At 39.6% G+C, this 18,377-nt stretch overlaps 1 protein-coding gene across 1 annotated transcript; it reads left to right on the forward strand.

Annotated features, from left to right (window-relative positions):
• The first annotated feature begins 9,473 nt into the window (after window positions 1–9,473).
• Window positions 9,474–16,928, forward strand: LOC140035691 (uncharacterized). The gene is made up of 3 exons (XM_072077018.1): window positions 9,474–10,868; window positions 14,538–14,847; window positions 15,550–16,928. Exons 1-3 carry the CDS (start codon window positions 9,474–9,476, stop codon window positions 16,926–16,928), a joined length of 3,084 nt encoding a protein of 1,027 aa, XP_071933119.1.
• Window positions 16,929–18,377: the final 1,449 nt, after the last annotated feature.

The raw sequence follows: 18,377 nt of genomic DNA on the forward strand, positions 1-18,377 counted from the left end.
GCGTGCTAAGGCTATCGAGTAGCCACACTCGCTCGTTTCCCTTATCAGAAGGGGACTCTTCAGGCAAATGTACCCTAACTAGCATGAGATGTAAGACCTAAAGTGAGGGGAAAGGGGAATCGAGGAGCATGCAAAATGATAAAACTAAAAAGAATGCATGACATGTAATGAACATGCAAACATGTACTAACGAGGGGAAATCCCTAAGGGTCTAGCATTGGACTAGCCCATTCTATGAATTCCGACTAGCGTTGGACTAGTGGAAACGTACATTCATCCATTCCATTCATCTACACTACGGAAAGCTAGTAGACATGCCAAACACTCATAAACACGTAGCACGTAGCACTTAACATGCTTGACTAGATGCAAAACCTAATAAAGCAAGTAACACGTAACACATAGGCATGCAACCAAGCTAATGAACCTATTACATTCACTAACTAAAACAAAAGGGGAAGGGGAAAATGGACCAAATTGCTCGCCGCAGCCCTATCTATTACAAGCCAAGAGGTGTACACATACCCCATTAAAAGAATAACTTAATGAAAACAAAAAGTAAATGACATAAGTAAAAGGAATTAAAGAAAAGCTAGGAAAACAAAGTAGACATGCAATTCACTTAGCACGTTGAGTCACATAGGAGAGACACAAAAAGGGAGAAAAGAAATTATACCGCCCCCTTTGAACGATGTCCAAATGAAAGAAAAATGGCTTCAAAACAACAAAAAGGTCACGGTACCTCAAATAGTAAAGTATAACAAAGTCACCAAAACTCTCTTAATTGCAATTTAAATGAAATCAAACTATACATAATTTCCAATAAAGGGATCCACCAAAGACCCAATTGCAAGCATTTATCAACCATTCAAAGCCAATTGAAACATTTTAGAAACTTTGAAAGTCAAAGAGCAAGAAAAGGGCCAAAGCCCATTTATTTCAGAAGATCCAAGAAATTAGGTGAACACAAGCTCATTTGATCATAAAGTTCACGAATTCATGCATTAAGTAACACCTTAACAAAACATGGTCACTAGTGAAAGCAAACAAGCAATCGAGTTGAAAAATTGAGGCTACCAAGAACTCCATTGTGAACATTAACCAAGCACTCAAGCCTAATTAAACATTTTAGGAACTTCAAGGGCCCAAGAGCAAAGAAAAGGTCAAGTAAAGGTTAAAATGCAACTACTTTTAGGACCAAATTGCAAGCTACTAGAACTCAATTGTGTCTTTGTAGCATTGCTGCAAAATTATAAGGACCAAATTGAGGATATTATTCAATTGGTTGGGTCATAGTGACATAAGGGGAGACTTAGGGGCCAAAGTTCAATTTTTGGAAACATTTTCCATGCAAATCCATGCAAAAGTGGCGTGAAAGCATTTTGCAACAAACATTTCTGCTGAAAGCTTTCTGCAATTCGGCACTTCATAAAATCCAGCTTTCAAATGCCATCAAATCCAAACAAAACTCCCACACAAACTTCTCACTTTGCAACATGAAAGTTGTAAATTTAAACATCCAAAGTCGGACCAAAGAACATACAAAATCTGGACAGTTCAAACAACTTCATGCAAAGTTTACAAATTTTCTGCAACATAGTTTGCTTTCTTCTTTAGTTCGCCACATTATTCCATTGGACTAGCCAAACATTTGGCAACTTATCACCACAAAAGGTAAAACAATCATGTCAAGACTCATTCAATTTTCTCTCATCAAAGGAGACCCACTTGGTGGGCTGTTACAGAGAAAGAAATAGCAAAACAGAAACATGCAATGCAACTTTTCTCATTTTTCGAACAAGGATTCAGATTTCCATTTCAACAACATCCAATGCTAGAGTATTGTATGGGCAAGATTAAGGCAAATAAAGATGATTTAAAGCTCAATGATATATAGCTTTCTACCCGTGTGGATAATTATCATCCAAATGCACAACTTTGATCTAAACTTTATCCACCAGACATCAAAATGAAAAACTAAGCAACCAAATCAAGAAACTCCCGCATCTAAATAGGCTAAGAGCTTTAGCAAGATATTATGCAAAATTCTGGAAAAACATGCAAATACTTGATGTTCAAAAGCTACTGCAACTGAAAAAGAGGTTTGCTGCATTTTTGTTGGGCTTTCCCCAGGCATTACAGGTCATCAAAACAGAATGAGTTTCTGTATGAATACCCATGGCCTTATTATGACACAAAAAGGAACCGAAATATCACTCCAATCAGGCCCTATGTACACATTATTCATCTTCACAGCAAAGTAAAGCATCAATTAGGTCCCTCGCTCTTAGGAAGAGCAAGCAAGATTCTAGGTAAAACCCTCAGCTAGGAATCATCCGACAGCATGGGAGCAAAAGAAAGAACCATCAGACAATCAAATGTAAGCAAACAAACAACAAAAGGAAGCAACTTGGACTGTCAAATGCAAGTAAAGCGTAAAGAAACTGCTGCAAGTAAAGCGTAAAGAACAGATTCAAAAAAAAACAAAACGTCAAAACAAATTCTAGGGGAGAAATAAGCAGGCATCAACGTACCTAAAACACAAATACACAGCAAAAAGGAAATAGCTTTGGAAGTGTTTTTCTTTTCGGCAAGGTTTGACGGTAAGGTTTAACAGCAATGGTGGCGACTGATTCTCGCGAGTGATGGCGGCGTCCAGCTCCTTCTCCCCAAAGCCCGCAGCTTTTCTTTCATCAAACCCAGCCTCCGACCACCTCTCCAGACTCTCCCTCTTTGGCTATTTCCTCTCTGGTTTCTATTCAATGCTCCCTCACTCTCTCAAAACCAGCCGCTGCCCTCTCTCTTTCTCTCCTCTCTTTTCCCTAGCTGCTGTCTTGATTGATGGGAATGTTGTAGCTTGACGATGAAGAGGACGATAGGGCTTTGACGGCCACCCAGATGAATTGCGGCGGCCCTCCTTTTCCTTAGCTCTGCTTTTTCTCCTCTGAAATCCCTCCAGCCGTCTCCCTCATTCTTTTTTCTTTTCTGCCGTCATTCCCCTTTGCGGCTGCCTTTTCTTTCGCTATTGATACCAGGAATCCCCCTCCTAAACCCTCAGCTATACTCTCCAAAATTTGCAGCTAAGGGGCTGCTAAGAGCCCCTCCTTGCAAGCTGCAAAAACGCAGCTTGCAAGTCGCGTGTTCACCATCATTTTTTTTAAAAGTAATTAAAACAATATTGATAATAATAAAAAATAAAATGACAAAAACAAATTAATTAACATCGGATAATATAAACTAGAAAATGCAAATTCCACTTTTCCACTTTTCCCCTTTTTCCATTTTTCATTTTTTTTCAATTTTTCATTCATTTTTCATTTTCATTTTTAAATAATGAAACTAAATCTGAAACAACTAAAACATATTTTTTGAATGTTTTTCTTTTCTTTTCGAGAAATTCTATGCTAAAAACTTAAAAATAATAATAACACAAAAAACTAAAAAACTAAAAAGTAAAAAGTAAAAAAAACGAGCATAGACTAAAAAAAATAAATAGTAAATGAAATTACACCAAAATTTGGTGTCTACAGTTTGCCCCTCTTTGTCTGAGTTTTGAAAAAACTTGAGACAAAAAAGTAGACACCAAATACTTACCTGCATTATTCGGCTGCAAGATGATTCCAACGAACAAGAATTCTAAAAATGGGACTGACCCGAACATGAATGTAAAAATGGGATAGACCCGAGCAGAAAATGTAAACGGGATAGACCCGAGCAGAAACGTAAATGGGATAGACCCAGACAGAAATTTAAATGGGATAGATCCGAACAGAAAATGCAAACGGGATAGACCCGGACAGAAATTTAAATGGGATAGACCCAGACATAAATTTAAATGGGATAGACTCGAACAGAAACATAAAATGGGATAGACCCACGGGATAGACCCGAACAGAAATTTAAAATTGGGATAGACCCACGGGATGTTGTGAAGTTGGCGGCACGAAATCCAGGCCCAACGTGAACTTTGCGATGTTGGCGGCACAAAATCCAGGCCCAACGTGATGTTTGAGATGTTGGCGGCACCAAGTCCAGGCCCAACTTGATATTTGGAACGTTGGCGGCACGAAATCCAGGCCCAACGTGATGTTTGGAACGTTGGCGGCACAAAATCCAGGCCCAACAGGATTTTTGGAATGTTGGCGGCACGAAATCCAGGCCCAACGTGATGTTTGGAACGTTGGCGGTACAAAATCCAGGCCCAACAGGATTTTTGGAATGTTGGCGGCACGAAGTCCAGGCCCAACGTGATCCTTGGAATGTTGGAGGCACGAAATCCAGGCCCAACTTGATGTTTGGAACGTTGGTGGCACAAAATCCAGGCCCAACAGGATTTTTTGGATTGTTGGCGGCACGAAGTCCAGGCCCAACGTGATCCTTGGAATGTTGGCGGCACCAAGTCCAGGCCCAACTTGATATTTGTGATGTTGGCGGCACGAAATCCAGGCCCAACGTGATTTTTGGAATGTTGGCGGCACGAAGTCCAGGCCCAACAGGATTTTTGGAATGTTGGCGGCACGAAGTCCAGGCCCAACGTGATCCTTGGAATGTTGGCGGCACAAAATTCAGGCCCAACAGGATTTTTTGGAATGTTAAAACCCAATCCTGCCATTCAATTGGTCAAGAAATTGAGCGTGATTGTCACGAAAGTAGGGAATAGGAGGGTGCGCGGCAGACGCTGAAATTTCGCCAGAAAAGACAACAAGAATTTAAAAGTTTGAGATTTGAAATTGATTTCTTCAAGAAATAGGAAGTTAAACCTAGTTTTGATTGATCGATTTTGAATTTTTTTTTTTTTAAGTTTTCAAGAAATAAATTTGCCCCAGTCTCCACCGATTATTGTGCAACCGATCACTTGATTTGCATTATGGCATGGTTGCTCCTCCTTAAAACTTTGATTCACTTCTTCTTTGGTCCGAACCCCTCAGTCATATAAAAATTCTTGGGCGACATTTCTCAATTCAAAAAGTTGCCCCAGTTTCGTCCTTTGAAACGCGTATGAATCTGCAAAAGAAAGAACAAATAATGCCACCACCATTCGATCAATTCCTACTTCAAGAAAATGTGTAAACATGAGTACTTTGATGTTTTCCCCCTTGATACTTCGAAAACTCAACTTTGCTCTGTGATCTGATTAAATTCCATTGACTTCCAATGTTAATAAGGTCCTTGGTATCCCGGGATTTTCGATAAATCAGGGGGATTGCTAGCCGATGAGACTAAAGAGATAAATAAGATCATGAAACTGATGAAAGAATAGTCTATGAAAAAAAATCATTTATTGAACGAAAATTAATTTTAAAGAACTGAATCTATAATTTGACAATTTACGCTTGAAAAACCAAACTATTCCGACTTCAAACAAAATGCCACGCTTGACCCTTTAGATATCATCTGCCCTGAGTTCAATATCGGCAACAGAAAAATCATAATGCGAGGAGGAATCCCAAATGAATCCAATCACCAGCTTTCTAATTCCAATCTCACTTTTCTCATGAAACTCTACATTAGCGCCCTTCTAGATTTTCACTAAGGCTATTCCCACTTCTTTTTTCTTCTTCTTTTTTTCATTTTTTTTCATTTTTCATTCTTTTTGCTTTTCTTTCTTTTCTTTTTTTTCTTCTTCTCTTTTCCTTTTCTTTTCAAAGGTGCCCTTCCGGATTTTTACCTGATGAACAAATCTTGCAAACAACCTTTATCAACTCAAAAAATGTGTTTTAAGAAATAATGGCATCAATGCGGCAACCCCTTCCCTTACAACATGAGTGAAGGTGTATTGACATCATTTGCCATGTGACTTAGAAAATTTCCTTGAAAGAGGTAATGCCAAGAATGGAAACCAGGACTTTTTGGCTTTTGTAATGGGGTTTGGTGAGGTGCTAGGAAATGTTAAGGCTTGAAGGCAGACTTCAAAAAGTAGTTCAAATAATCTGAGATCGCATTTTCATATTAACCCTATTTTAGGGTGAAACCAAAACTTGCCCCAGTCTATTTTCAACTGAGATTCTTTGTTCTTTCATTTTCTCCCTTTTTCATCCATCTTTCGAAAATTTGCCCCAGTTTATGCTCAATGGAGGCTTTTCTCTTTCATTTTCTTTCTTCTTTTGATTTTTCGGCCTTCTGCCATTCTTTTGAATTTTTCACAAAATTTGCCCCAATTTATGCTCAACCGAGGTTCTTTTTTTATTTTGTTGCTGTATCGCTTTTTACTTCTTGGGACTTTTCTTTTTCTGTTCAACTCAAACTTGCCCCAGTGTGGGGTTTGCGATTCTCAGGGGTTGCCAAATGAAGTATTTTATTCTGAAGGCTCAAAAGGGATAACTAAGGATATAATGTCTTAATGGGAAAAGAAGAGGGCCTGACTTTCATTCCGTTCTTCGCATTAACTCTAAAAGAAAACTTTCGTTTATCAGATGAAAATTTCTTACACATCTCCGAATTGATTGGCTGAGGGAACAAGTGCTCCACCAGGCGATACCTTTTTGATGATAAGAGCACCTCAACAATTTGCGGCAAACTCTCCTTTTGGCTTCATTTTGTACTGATAAAAATCACCTTAATGCTTTGTCTTCTCATCTGAATGGTCATGATTTGACCCTTTAGTGGTAATCACAGACCAATCCTCTTGATCATATTGACCACGACGGACTGTGTTCAACTGCTTCTTATTCCTAATCTTGATCCCGATTCGGCTTGGACTTCTTTTATTCCATTCGGGCTTCTTTGAAACATTTTCGGATGCCTCTTCCCCACTCATCTCATTTTTGAAATTCACATTCACATTTATGAGATCGCTGCCATCAAATTTCTGAACAGTGATATCCAAAGGGTCAGACGGTTTTATTCTGGGCCATCTGAAAAGAATGTGTAAGTCACAATATATAAGACTGTACATTTTATTGAAACACCATACTTAATATCATGGAACGTGTCTTTAGCAGTTACTTGATTGAAAACTATTTACAAAAAAAAAACATATTTAAACAAAAGACACATGTATGAACGATTTTCATTTGTTTTTGTTAAAACAACTCCCCAAATTTATCAAAACTTCTCTTCAAAAGGAACCTCACTAATAATGAGGAGGGGCTCAAGGCTGCTCAAACTTCTAGTGCTCAAGTCATGCAAATACCCAGTGGTCCAATTACAAGAGCGCGTGCTAGGAGAATTCAAGAATCACTTCAAGCTCTTGTTTGCACGATTCAAGAACGAGTTGGTGATGACTTGAGGTCCATTGAAGGGTTACATAATGGAGAAACTACTCTATACACTTTCCTTCAAATGGAAGATTCAAGTGAAGACTAGTCCACAGAGTTCTAGGTTGCTAATTAGGGTTTTCGTTACCATTACTAGTTGTTTGTTAGCATTAATAATTTCGGTCAATTTCCACTTCACTCTGGCCGAATTTTAGAGTCTTAATTTAGCCAATTAGTTGTTAGATATTTTACCCTTAATGAAGGGCAAAGTCGTCCATTGGGCATTCTAGGGTTTGAGTCATGTAAGGCTATATATAGCCTAGGTTTTCATTCATTGAGGACAATTCAGATTTTATAACATATTCGTGAGTTTATTCACTCTCTCTTGCTTCAAGAGAATTTCCTTTGAATACTTGAGAATCAATCTCAAGTTGTTCAACGAACTTATCAATCAAGTAGTCTCCTTGATTGTGGCGTTCTTCTATCTATACTTTTGGTTCACTAAAGTGGCTAGTCGTGGGTTAAGGAATCTCCTTAGTTCGTGGCTCGTGATTCTAGAAGGGTCAAAGTTCCGCAAATCATCCCAACTTGGTGTTCGTCTAGATCCGTCTCACATCAGTTGGTAATCAGAGCTAGTCGACAACCACCAGGTTATATCCATCTTTTCTTTTGTGTTTCGAGTCACATACTCTTGTTCCAAATCAGTTTGTGTGTCAATTCAAAAAAAAAAAAAAAAAAAATCCAACCACTAGGGTTTCCTTGGGCGCAAGTTTCTTGCCAAATCTGTCCAAACTTTAGTTTATTCCACCAAGTTGTTTTAATTAATTTCCTAAACTGATTTTGTGGTTGAACTTGTTTGGGGTTGGAATCTTGGAGAGGGACTACCATAATCTAGGATTTCTTGAGTTTCTTGAAACTAATCTTGAAGTCTTGAAACTTTGATACATGTCTTGATAATTATTGGAGGATTGAAGGAGAACATTGGATTGACATTAAATTCTGGAATTCTACCAAAAAAAAAACAGCCGAGTAATTGTGTGTTCTTAGAGTCAAAAAAAAAAAAACAAACAGAAAAAGGAAAAGAGAAAAGGCATTCGGGTAGCAAACAACAAAGAAGGAAGCCGCACTTTTATTTGCCAAATTCTGTCTTGTTGCACTTGTTCCAACAAACCAGAAAATTACATCAAGAAAAGACTACTCAAAAGTTTTGACCAACCTCCTCTTGAAAATCTTGCACACCTTGAGCCTTGATCACTTGTATCACCCGTTGAGTTTTTTGAGGATCTTGACCATCTTGATTCTTGAAGATTTGCACCTCCCTACGTATAAATAGTTTCTTGTACGTCCTTGCATCCATACGGGGCTTTCTTGGCTTAGGAGTAAACCTCTTGGGAGTTTCTTGAGCAGGCCGCTTGGGGTATTCTTGGGTGACGTTGCTTGTGTCATCTTGTGAAGCCATTGTTTAGCACCAAGCGTCAAAACTGTCCTTGTGTGGAGCAAAGAGGGGAGGGCCGAATTGCTTGTTCTTTGAAGGGGAGTATAGCCGAGTTTTATGGAAGGTTTTTAGAAGCAAAATTCTGGAAAATTTTAGAGGTTAGGAAGTTACCAAATCTGGAAAATTTTTCAGGAAGTTCTAGCCGACTATGAGAGGGATTTAAGAAGAGGGAATTCTGGAATTTTCTGAGATTAGTTTCGGTTGGAATAGGAAACTACAAAATTCTGTTTTGCACTTGGTTGACCAGCCGACTTTAGGAAAGGAACAAGGAGAAGGAAATCTGGAAAATTTTTGGAAACAATTCTGTTTTGGTATAGCTGATTTTGAGGAAGGTTAAGGGGGTACAAAATCTGGAATGTTTTGGGAACCAATCCTATTTCCATTTAGCCGACCTTAAGGAACTTTCCAAAAAGTACAACACCTAATTTGTTTTCCAGAAAAATCAATTAGGAAAATTAAGGAAACACTTGGGAAACTCCATCATTGTATTTGGACATTCTTCGTTTCATTCCTTATCATTTCATTCTTCATTTCATTCCGTTTCTACTTTTGTTCCTTGTTACTTTAGTACAATTGGGAGCTATTTGATTAAAGTTTGATTGAATTTCCTTGAGAAAATTTCTGATTTCTTCAAAGGTACCTATCAAGTGGCTTGAGAAGTGAATTGGTGAGAGCATTAGAGGGACATAAACACTTGAGTGAAAACACGAGAGGAGTGAAACACTTAAGGGAGCAAGTGAGACCTTTTCTACTAACAATTTGTCAAGTTTTGCAGGTTCACCATGTCTCAGGAAAATGAACTTACCATTGCTCAGTTATCACTTAAAATGGATGCTATGTGGAAGGAAATGCAGAGGAGACTGGACCAACGACTGGAAACGATCCATGAGCAGATTGATCACCTAAGTTCATCTAGGGCTTCATCTAGGAAATCTAAAGGAAAATCCGCCCTGGAGGAATCTAGTGACTCCAACGCCGATTCGGACCGTGAGACCTACAGACAAGGGAGACCGAAGAGGAACACAAGAGCAATTGGTGATGCAATCCAAGGGATTAAGATGAAGATTCCTCCATTCCAAGGCAAATCCGATCCGGATACATACCTTGAATGGGAAAGTCGGGTAGAGCTAGTATTTGATTGTAATGACTACACCGATGCCCAAAAATTGAAACTTGCCATAGTAGAATTCACCGACTATGCCATAGTTTGGTGGGAGCAAGTGGTTACTAGCAGGAGAAGGTGTGGTGAACCACCTATAACCACGTGGACTGAGCTCAAGAGACTTATGAAGAAGCGATTTGTACCAAGTCACTATCATAGAGACTTGTACAAAAAACTTCAAACCTTGACTCAAGGCCAACGCTCAGTTGAGGACTACTACAAGGACATGGAAATCTCCATGTTGAGAGCTGATATTCAAGAAGATCGAGAAGCTACAATGGCAAGATTTCTCAGTGGTCTAAGGGTTGAGATAGCCGATCAACTTGAGCTTCAATACTATGTGGAGATAGATGATATGGTTGACAAGGCTATCAAGATTGAGCAAAGACTCAAGAGGAGGGGTGCAACCAGAAATTATAACCCTCCTCCACAAACATTTACTCGTCCATTCCAGCCTAGAAGGGAAGAGAGAGGTTCGAATACTTGGAACCCTCCAAGGCCGAAGCATGATCAAGGTCCAAGCTCACGGCCGTCTTTTGCCAAACCAGACTCCAAGGTTATTTCCAAGCCACCAATCGAAACTTCAAAACCTAGGAGTCGTGACACCAAATGTTGGAGGTGTCAAGGAGTTGGGCATATTGCAAGCCAATGTCCAAACCCAAGGGCCATGCTTGTCCTACCAAATGGAGACATTGTCACTGATGATGAAGAAGAGGAATACACAGACATGCCTCCCTTGGTTGAAGAGGAAGATGAGATAGAAGAAGTTCCAACTCAAGACAAGGTTGGATTGGTAGCAAGAAGAGCACTAGCTACTCAAGCTAGTAAAGATGAGCTTCAACGTGACAACATTTTTTACACTAGGTGCCATGTGACCAACAAGGTATGCAGTTTGGTGATCGATCCCGGAAGTTGTACTAATGTTGCTAGTGCATTGATGGTGGAGAAACTAAACTTGCCGACTAGTGAGCACCCTCGTCCCTACAAGCTTCAGTGGTTAAACAACAGTGGAGAGGTACGTGTTCTTAAACAAGTTTTGGTTACTTTTCGCATTGGTAGGTATGAAGATGATGTTATGTGTGATGTAGTACCAATGCAAGCTGCACATATACTCTTAGGGCGTCCTTGGCAATTTGACAAAAGAGTCACTTTTGATGGTTTCTTGAACAAATACTCTTTTATGCATAATTGTAAAAAGATTACACTTGCACCTCTTACACCTCAACAAGTGCATGAGGATCAAGTTAGTCTACAAAAAGAGTATGACCTGCATGCTACCACCAAGAAGGACAACGCCAAAGCTAAGAAATTAGTGTTGGCCGTGTGACGACCCCACCTCCCCCTAAGGCGAATCAGAGGGTTCGGCGGGCCGCCTGCCCAGCTCTCGCCGGGACTCAGTCGATCACTACACTCCTCAAATGAATTACAATATAAATCTCAAATATACATCACATGGTCCACAAACATACATCCAAGTCTCCAATAATTACATGTCACAAATGCAGCGGAAACTGATTCCAATCGTGGAATGTATACTTACATCCATATCAATTTCAAATATTTATACAAGACCAACTCGTACATAAAATAGATCCAAACTTAAACTGTACACGATATAAGCCATCCAGTCACGTGAATAAGCACAACAAGCCCTTCCTTCGCCTTGAGCCCTGTGGGGGGGGAAATAAAATATTTTTGGGGTGAGCTAAAAGCCCAGTGAGTAACCAGTAAAATCAGTAATCAAATAGTTTTCACAAAAATTCATTTCATTGATGTCATGGTTCAGAAATCAGATGTACGTATTTTTGCTCTCGTGAGCCAGTGAAATCATTGTAATGTTTTAGAAGTTCAATAAGTAACCGGGGGTAAAAATGTAATTTTGTTACAGGTCAACATTTGCACAGTGAGAGTAAAACAAAAGCAGAAAATGACACCACATGGTAATTCCACAAAGCTCAATGAGCTAAAATCTCAATAAGGTTCCGAACATGAAATTTCATAACAAAGCCAACACATTAACCATCAATAATTAATAATTCATGAAACAATTACAATGGAAAGCGATAGTAACATATTCATTAAAAGGATACCGCTCACATGGAGCTATTCATTTGTTCGTTCCCCTGACATTTCCCCTTATTCCTCCAATTATTTGAAAATTTCATTTTTATAAATAAACCCTCGTTCATCTTTTTATTCGTTCATCCCCTTTTCCGGACGTTGACCGGACTCCACCCATCCGACGTTGGCCGGACTCCACCCATCCGGACGTAGCCGGACTACAAGGTAATACTCGAGTATACCAAATTCACCCAGGGTCACCATATCGCCCGACCGAGTCCGCTTCTGGCTCGAGTCGATCGGTAACAAAGGGCAGTGGCCAATTCAGCCCAAAGGCTTACATCATGCGCAACTAGCATTTAATCATTAATCATTGAAAATTTCATATTTATTTAGGTCGAGTGCGATAAAGTACACACTCGCCTAGAAAACTCGTTTTAACAATCATCGAAAGCACTTAACACATTATCAATCAATAATAACAAGCCAATAAGTCAAGAATTACAGCAAACAAGGAACACTCATATGCAAGCACGCATGATATGCAAGAAAACAGTTCAAAAGTAACTTTGGAAATAGTTTAAAAGTAAATAATGCAAGAAAACGGTACAAAAGTAACTTCAGAAATAGTTTGAGGTCACTCACCTCAATGGCTCAGAAATCATCCATCATGTATCATTGCCTTGCTCAAACCCAAGTCTTAGATCACAAACTCAATGCAAACAAATCCTTTAAAAGTTCGGACAGCACTTCCCCTACATTTGCTAACTTTTCCAGCCATCATGGCTTCATTATTTCCTCAGCCAGTCCCAAAGGTACACACACAACAACAAGTTCATCCATAGTCATTCAGCAAGCTCCAAGTAATACTAGTGCAAGTCAAGCTAGGGGGAAAAAAAATCCGGAAATGAAACTTAAACTCAAAACCAGAAAAACAGTTTTGACGTCATTTTGCGGTAATGGTACCAAAGGCGTTATGATTGTCGGAAGAAGGTGCAAGACCCACCGTTTCGAAGATAAGAGATAGGTCTACAACAATGTAGAAGGCCACTCAGTCCAAATCCTAGCACAACTAGGTCAAATGTGCCAAATACTCAACCGGAAACACCAAAAACAGGTTTACAAATCACATAATGCTGTAATTACTATAACTCAGTCTATACAGGTCCAAATGCCGAAATTCCAAAGGCATATGGTAGCTAAGACATCCAGATACATTTCATCAGAAGACACCAACACCTAAATCCAAAGCAATTCCAGTCAAAATGGCCAATTACAAGTGCAGTTTTCGCATTCTGATCAACCCAGAACAGCAACAGTAAAATCGGCATATCTCACTCTACACTAATCCAAATGACCTGAAATTTTACAGGCACTTCAAACTCATCAATACCTACAACTTTCATGTTTTGAGCAAAGTCCAATTCGGCCTCTAACATGGTGCAATAAATTCGGGCAGAATGAAGAACTACAAAACCTAATTTTCTGAAATTTCTTCCAAAACAGAAATTGATTGCACTTAATCACTTTTTCCACCTCCTAGAGTCATTAAACATCATTTCCAATCATCATACATGACCACCCAATCATATCCCTATGAAAACAGAAAAATCCTCAAAAATAATAAAACTTCACCAATTCAACCAAACTCAAGAAATAATCCATGAAATTGCATCTTATAACACCACTAATCATGAATTGAACATCATTAGAGGAAGGAGAGGTGTTCATCCACCACTTACCTTAGCAAAACAAGAGGAAGAGCTACTTGTCACCTTAAGCTTCCAAACAACTTCACCAAACAACTCACTATCACTAAAAGAAGAGGTTTTATGGAGTAGAAACTAGATCAAGCAAGTGTTTTGGAGGATTTGAGCTAGATAATTGCCAAACTTTGAAGAGGTTTCTTCTTCCTTCTTTGCTAGAGAGAGAATCAGACAAGAGGTTGAAGACAAGAATGAATTTTGTGTGATTTTTAAGATATTTAAGCAATTGGTCAAAAAGTCAAGAAAATGAATAGTAAGTCATAAGCTATTTCCAATACAATGGTGACACTTGTCACCTCCATAAATGCAATCTTATCTTTTCTTTTTCCTCTCACATCAATCAATTCACATCCTCTACTTATCCCTTAACACCCGATAAATTTTACACAATATCCGGAATTTAACCTAATTGGCCGAATTTTTCCGAACTTTTCGCACTTGTGGGTCCCACGTCCGTTATATATTCTTAATTTTCTAAAAACTCTCCAATACTAGGAAAATCATTTTAAAACTATTTTTGCTCATAAACTTTATCTGGGAAATTTTTCTAATCAAGAAAATGTAGAAAAACGGGCGATTAAAAAAATAAACCCTAGAAAATTACAAAATTTCCGGGTTCTCAAACTCATTTTTTTTTCAGGGCGTCACAGGCCGACCCTTCTTCAAGTAAGTTGGATCACTCTCATTCGGCCTTAGAGCCCACACAGGAGAGAAAATCCAGCATGCTTGCCAAGGTAAAAGATGTGAGAAAGGCCTTGCACTCTCACCAGATTTTATTTATTTTATTTTGCAAAGGGTCCTTATTCACTAATGCTCCTGATGCTTCCTTGCCTAGTAGTATTACTAACCTTTTGCAGGAGTATCAAGACGTCTTTCCTGAGGATATACCTACTGGTTTGCCTCCATTAAGGGGAATTGAACATCAAATTGATTTCATTCCTGGATCTTCCCTTCCCAACAAGGCACCATATAGGACCAATCCTGAGGAAACCAAGGAGCAACAACGACAAGTGGAGGAATTGCTTAGTAAGGGTTGGATTCAAGAGAGTCTAAGCCCTTGTGCTGTACCAGTTCTACTTGTTCCAAAGAAAGATGGAGGATGGAGAATGTGCACTGATTGTAGGGCAATTAATGCCATCACGGTAAAGTATCGACATCCCATACCTCGTTTGGATGACATGCTTGATGAATTACATGGTGCTATCATTTTTACTAAGATTGATTTGAAAAGTGGTTACCATCAAATTCGCATGAAAGAAGGAGATGAATGGAAAACTGCATTTAAAACAAAACATGGACTTTTTGAGTGGTTGGTCATGCCTTTTGGGCTAACCAATGCACCAAGTACTTTTATGAGACTAATGAATCATGTTTTACGTTCTTTCATTGGTAAATTTGTGGTTGTTTACTTTGATGATATTTTGATCTATAGTAGGAGTCTAGATGAGCATGTTGTGCATTTACAAATGGTCCTGGATGCACTTCGCAAGGCGAGCCTCTACGCTAACCTTAAAAAGTGTACCTTTTGCACAAATCAATTGGTTTTCCTAGGTTATGTTGTAAGTGAGCAGGGAATTCATGTTGATCAAGAAAAGGTGAAGGCTATTAATGATTGGCCAACTCCTACCAATGTAAGTGAGGTGAGAAGTTTCCATGGCTTGGCAAGCTTTTATAGGCGTTTTGTCAAGGATTTTAGCACAATTGCTGCCCCACTTACATCCATTGTCAAGAAAAATGTGCAATTTCATTGGGGAGAAGACCAAGCTAAGTCTTTCCAATTACTTAAACACAAGCTCACACATGCACCTGTTCTTAGTTTACCTAATTTTGACAAAGCTTTTGAAGTAGAGTGTGATGCTTCTGGTATAGGTATTGGAGCTGTTCTACTCCAAGAGGGTCGCCCGATTGCCTACTTTAGCGAGAAGTTGAATGGAGCTGCTCTCAACTACTCAACCTATGATAAGGAACTAATGGCCTTGGTACGGGCTCTCCAAACATGGCAACATTACCTATGCCCTCGTGCGTTTGTCTTGCACACCGACCATGAGTCGCTCAAGCATATCAAGTCCCAAGACAAGTTGAGTAAGCGACATGCACGATGGATTACATTCATTGACAGTTTTACCTTTGTGATCAAATACAGGGCAGGTAAGACGAATGTAGTGGCTGATGCACTCTCGCGAAGGCATTCACTTATCACTACATTAGATGCTAAGTTGCTTGGTTTTGAATTCCTTAAAGAATTTTATGCAACTGACTCAGATTTTGGTGAGATTTTTAACTCTTTGCCACGACACTCTCGTGAGCATTATTTCATCTCTCAGGGGTTCTTATACTTCAAAGACAAGCTTTGCATTCCCAAGAGCTCCATGCGCACGCTCCTGGTAAGGGAAGCTCATGGAGGTGGTTTAATGGGGCATTTTGGCATTGCCAAGACCTTGATGATTCTCCAAGAGCATTTCTTCTGGCCCCGCATGAGGAGTGACGTGGAAAGGCACATTGAAAGGTGTGTGACTTGTCACCAAGCAAAATCAAAGGTACACCCTTATGGTCTCTATACACCTTTGCCTATTCCACATGCACCATGGGTTGATCTGTCGATGGATTTTGTGCTTGGTCTACCTAGGACTAGACAAGGACATGATTCAATCTATGTGGTAGTTGACCGTTTTTCCAAAATGGCTCATTTTATTCCTTGTCTCAAAACAGATGATGCTAAGCATGTTGCAGATTTATTCTTTCGTGAGATAGTTAGATTACATGGCATGCCTCGCACTATTGTTTCTGATAGGGACGCCAAATTCCTTAGCTATTTTTGGAAAACTTTGTGGTGTAAACTAGGTACTAAGTTGCTATTTTCTACTTCTAGTCACCCACAAACTGATGGTCAAACCGAAGTGGTTAATAGGACTTTATCCACCCTATTGCGTGCCATTATTAAAAAGAACATTAAATCTTGGGAAGACTGCTTACCACATGTGGAATTTGCTTATAATTGCACTGTTCATTCTGCTACACAGTATTCGCCGTTTGAAATTGTGTATGGCTTTAACCCTCTCACACCTTTGGATTTAACTCCTTTACCTGTTCATGAGAGAGTTAACTTGGATGGTAAGAATAAAGCTGCATATGTACGTGAGTTACACACTAAGGTGCGAGCTAACATCGAGAAGCGTACACTCCAATACATCCAAAGTGCCAACAAGGGGCGCCGCAAGATGGTGTTTGAGCCTGGCGATTGGGTCTAGATACACATGCGGAAAGAGAGGTTCCCAGTCAAAAGGCGTAGTAAACTACTTCCCCGGGGAGATGGTCCATTCCAAGTCCTGGAGCGTATAAATGACAATGCCTACAAACTTGAACTTCCAGGTGAGTATGGGGTACATGCTACTTTTAATGTCTCTGACTTGAGTCCTTTTCATGCAGACGATGAGTTTGATTTGAGGACAAATCGCCATCAAGAGGAGGGGACTAATGAGGAGGGGCTCAAGGCTGCTCAAACTTCTAGTGCTCAAGTCATGCAAATACCCAGTGGTCCAATTACAAGAGCGCGTGCTAGGAGAATTCAAGAATCACTTCAAGCTCTTGTTTGCACGATTCAAGAACGAGTTGGTGATGACTTGAAGTCCATTGAAGGGTTACATAATGGAGAAACTACTCTATACACTTTCCTTCAAATGGAAGATTCAAGTGAAGACTAGTCCACAGAGTTCTAGGTTGCTAATTAGGGTTTTCGTTACCATTACTAGTTGTTTGTTAGCATTAATAATTTCGGTCAATTTCCACTTCACTCTGGCCGAATTTTAGAGTCTTAATTTAGCCAATTAGTTGTTAGATATTTTACCCTTAATGAAGGGCAAAGTCGTCCATTGGGCATTCTAGGGTTTGAGTCATGTAAGGCTATATATAGCCTAGGTTTTCATTCATTGAGGACAATTCAGATTTTATAACATATTCGTGAGTTTATTCACTCTCTCTTGCTTCAAGAGAATTTCCTTTGAATACTTGAGAATCAATCTCAAGTTGTTCAACGAACTTATCAATCAAGTAGTCTCCTTGATTGTGGCGTTCTTCTATCTATACTTTTGGTTCACTAAAGTGGCTAGTCGTGGGTTAAGGAATCTCCTTAGTTCGTGGCTCATGATTCTAGAAGGGTCAAAGTTCCGCAAATCATCCCAACTTGGTGTTCGTCTAGATCCGTCTCACATCAACTAATTCAGCCATTTCCAGGATTTTCAGATTTCTTCATTGGGGTTGGATGCCTCAAAGACGTCCTTGTGTTCGGAAAAGGGATTTGTATTTATGCTCGGTCCTTGTTCACTTTTTTCCTTAGCACTATTTCTCCGACTTCGATCATATCCTGGATTTTATGTTTCAATGCCCGACAATCATTGGTGGAATGCCCGGGAGCTCCAGAATGATAAGCGCAGACTGCTTGAGGGTCATAGTCAGAAGGAAAGCGCTTAGAATAGATCTTAGGAGGTATAACACCAATTTTCCCGACAGCCTTCAATTGCTCATATAATTGGTCAACAGGCCGACCTAGATTGGTGAAGGTTCGGTGTGACGTTGAATTTTGGGTGTCACTGGTTCGTTGGTAATTTGGGCCAGGGGGTGGAATAGGTCTTGGGTTAAAAGGAGGGCGAGGTCTAGTTTGGAGATTTGGTTGAGGATTTTGAAAAGGTGGTGTGAGTAAA

The sequence above is a fragment of the Coffea arabica genome, chromosome 2c, assembly GCF_036785885.1.
Source record: "Coffea arabica cultivar ET-39 chromosome 2c, Coffea Arabica ET-39 HiFi, whole genome shotgun sequence".
NCBI lineage: Eukaryota > Viridiplantae > Streptophyta > Magnoliopsida > Gentianales > Rubiaceae > Coffea > Coffea arabica.

Bases quoted from the DNA above. Each gene is read 5' to 3' on its own strand.
- LOC140035691 (XM_072077018.1), top strand. From the start codon at position 9,474: ATGTCTCAGGAAAATGAACTTACCATTGCTCAGTTATCACTTAAAATG. The intron at 10,869-14,537 runs GTACGTGTTCTT...AACCTTTTGCAG, and splicing joins GGTTAAACAACAGTGGAGAG to GAGTATCAAGACGTCTTTCC. The intron at 14,848-15,549 runs GTTTGGATGACA...CTTCTGGTATAG, and splicing joins GTATCGACATCCCATACCTC to GTATTGGAGCTGTTCTACTC.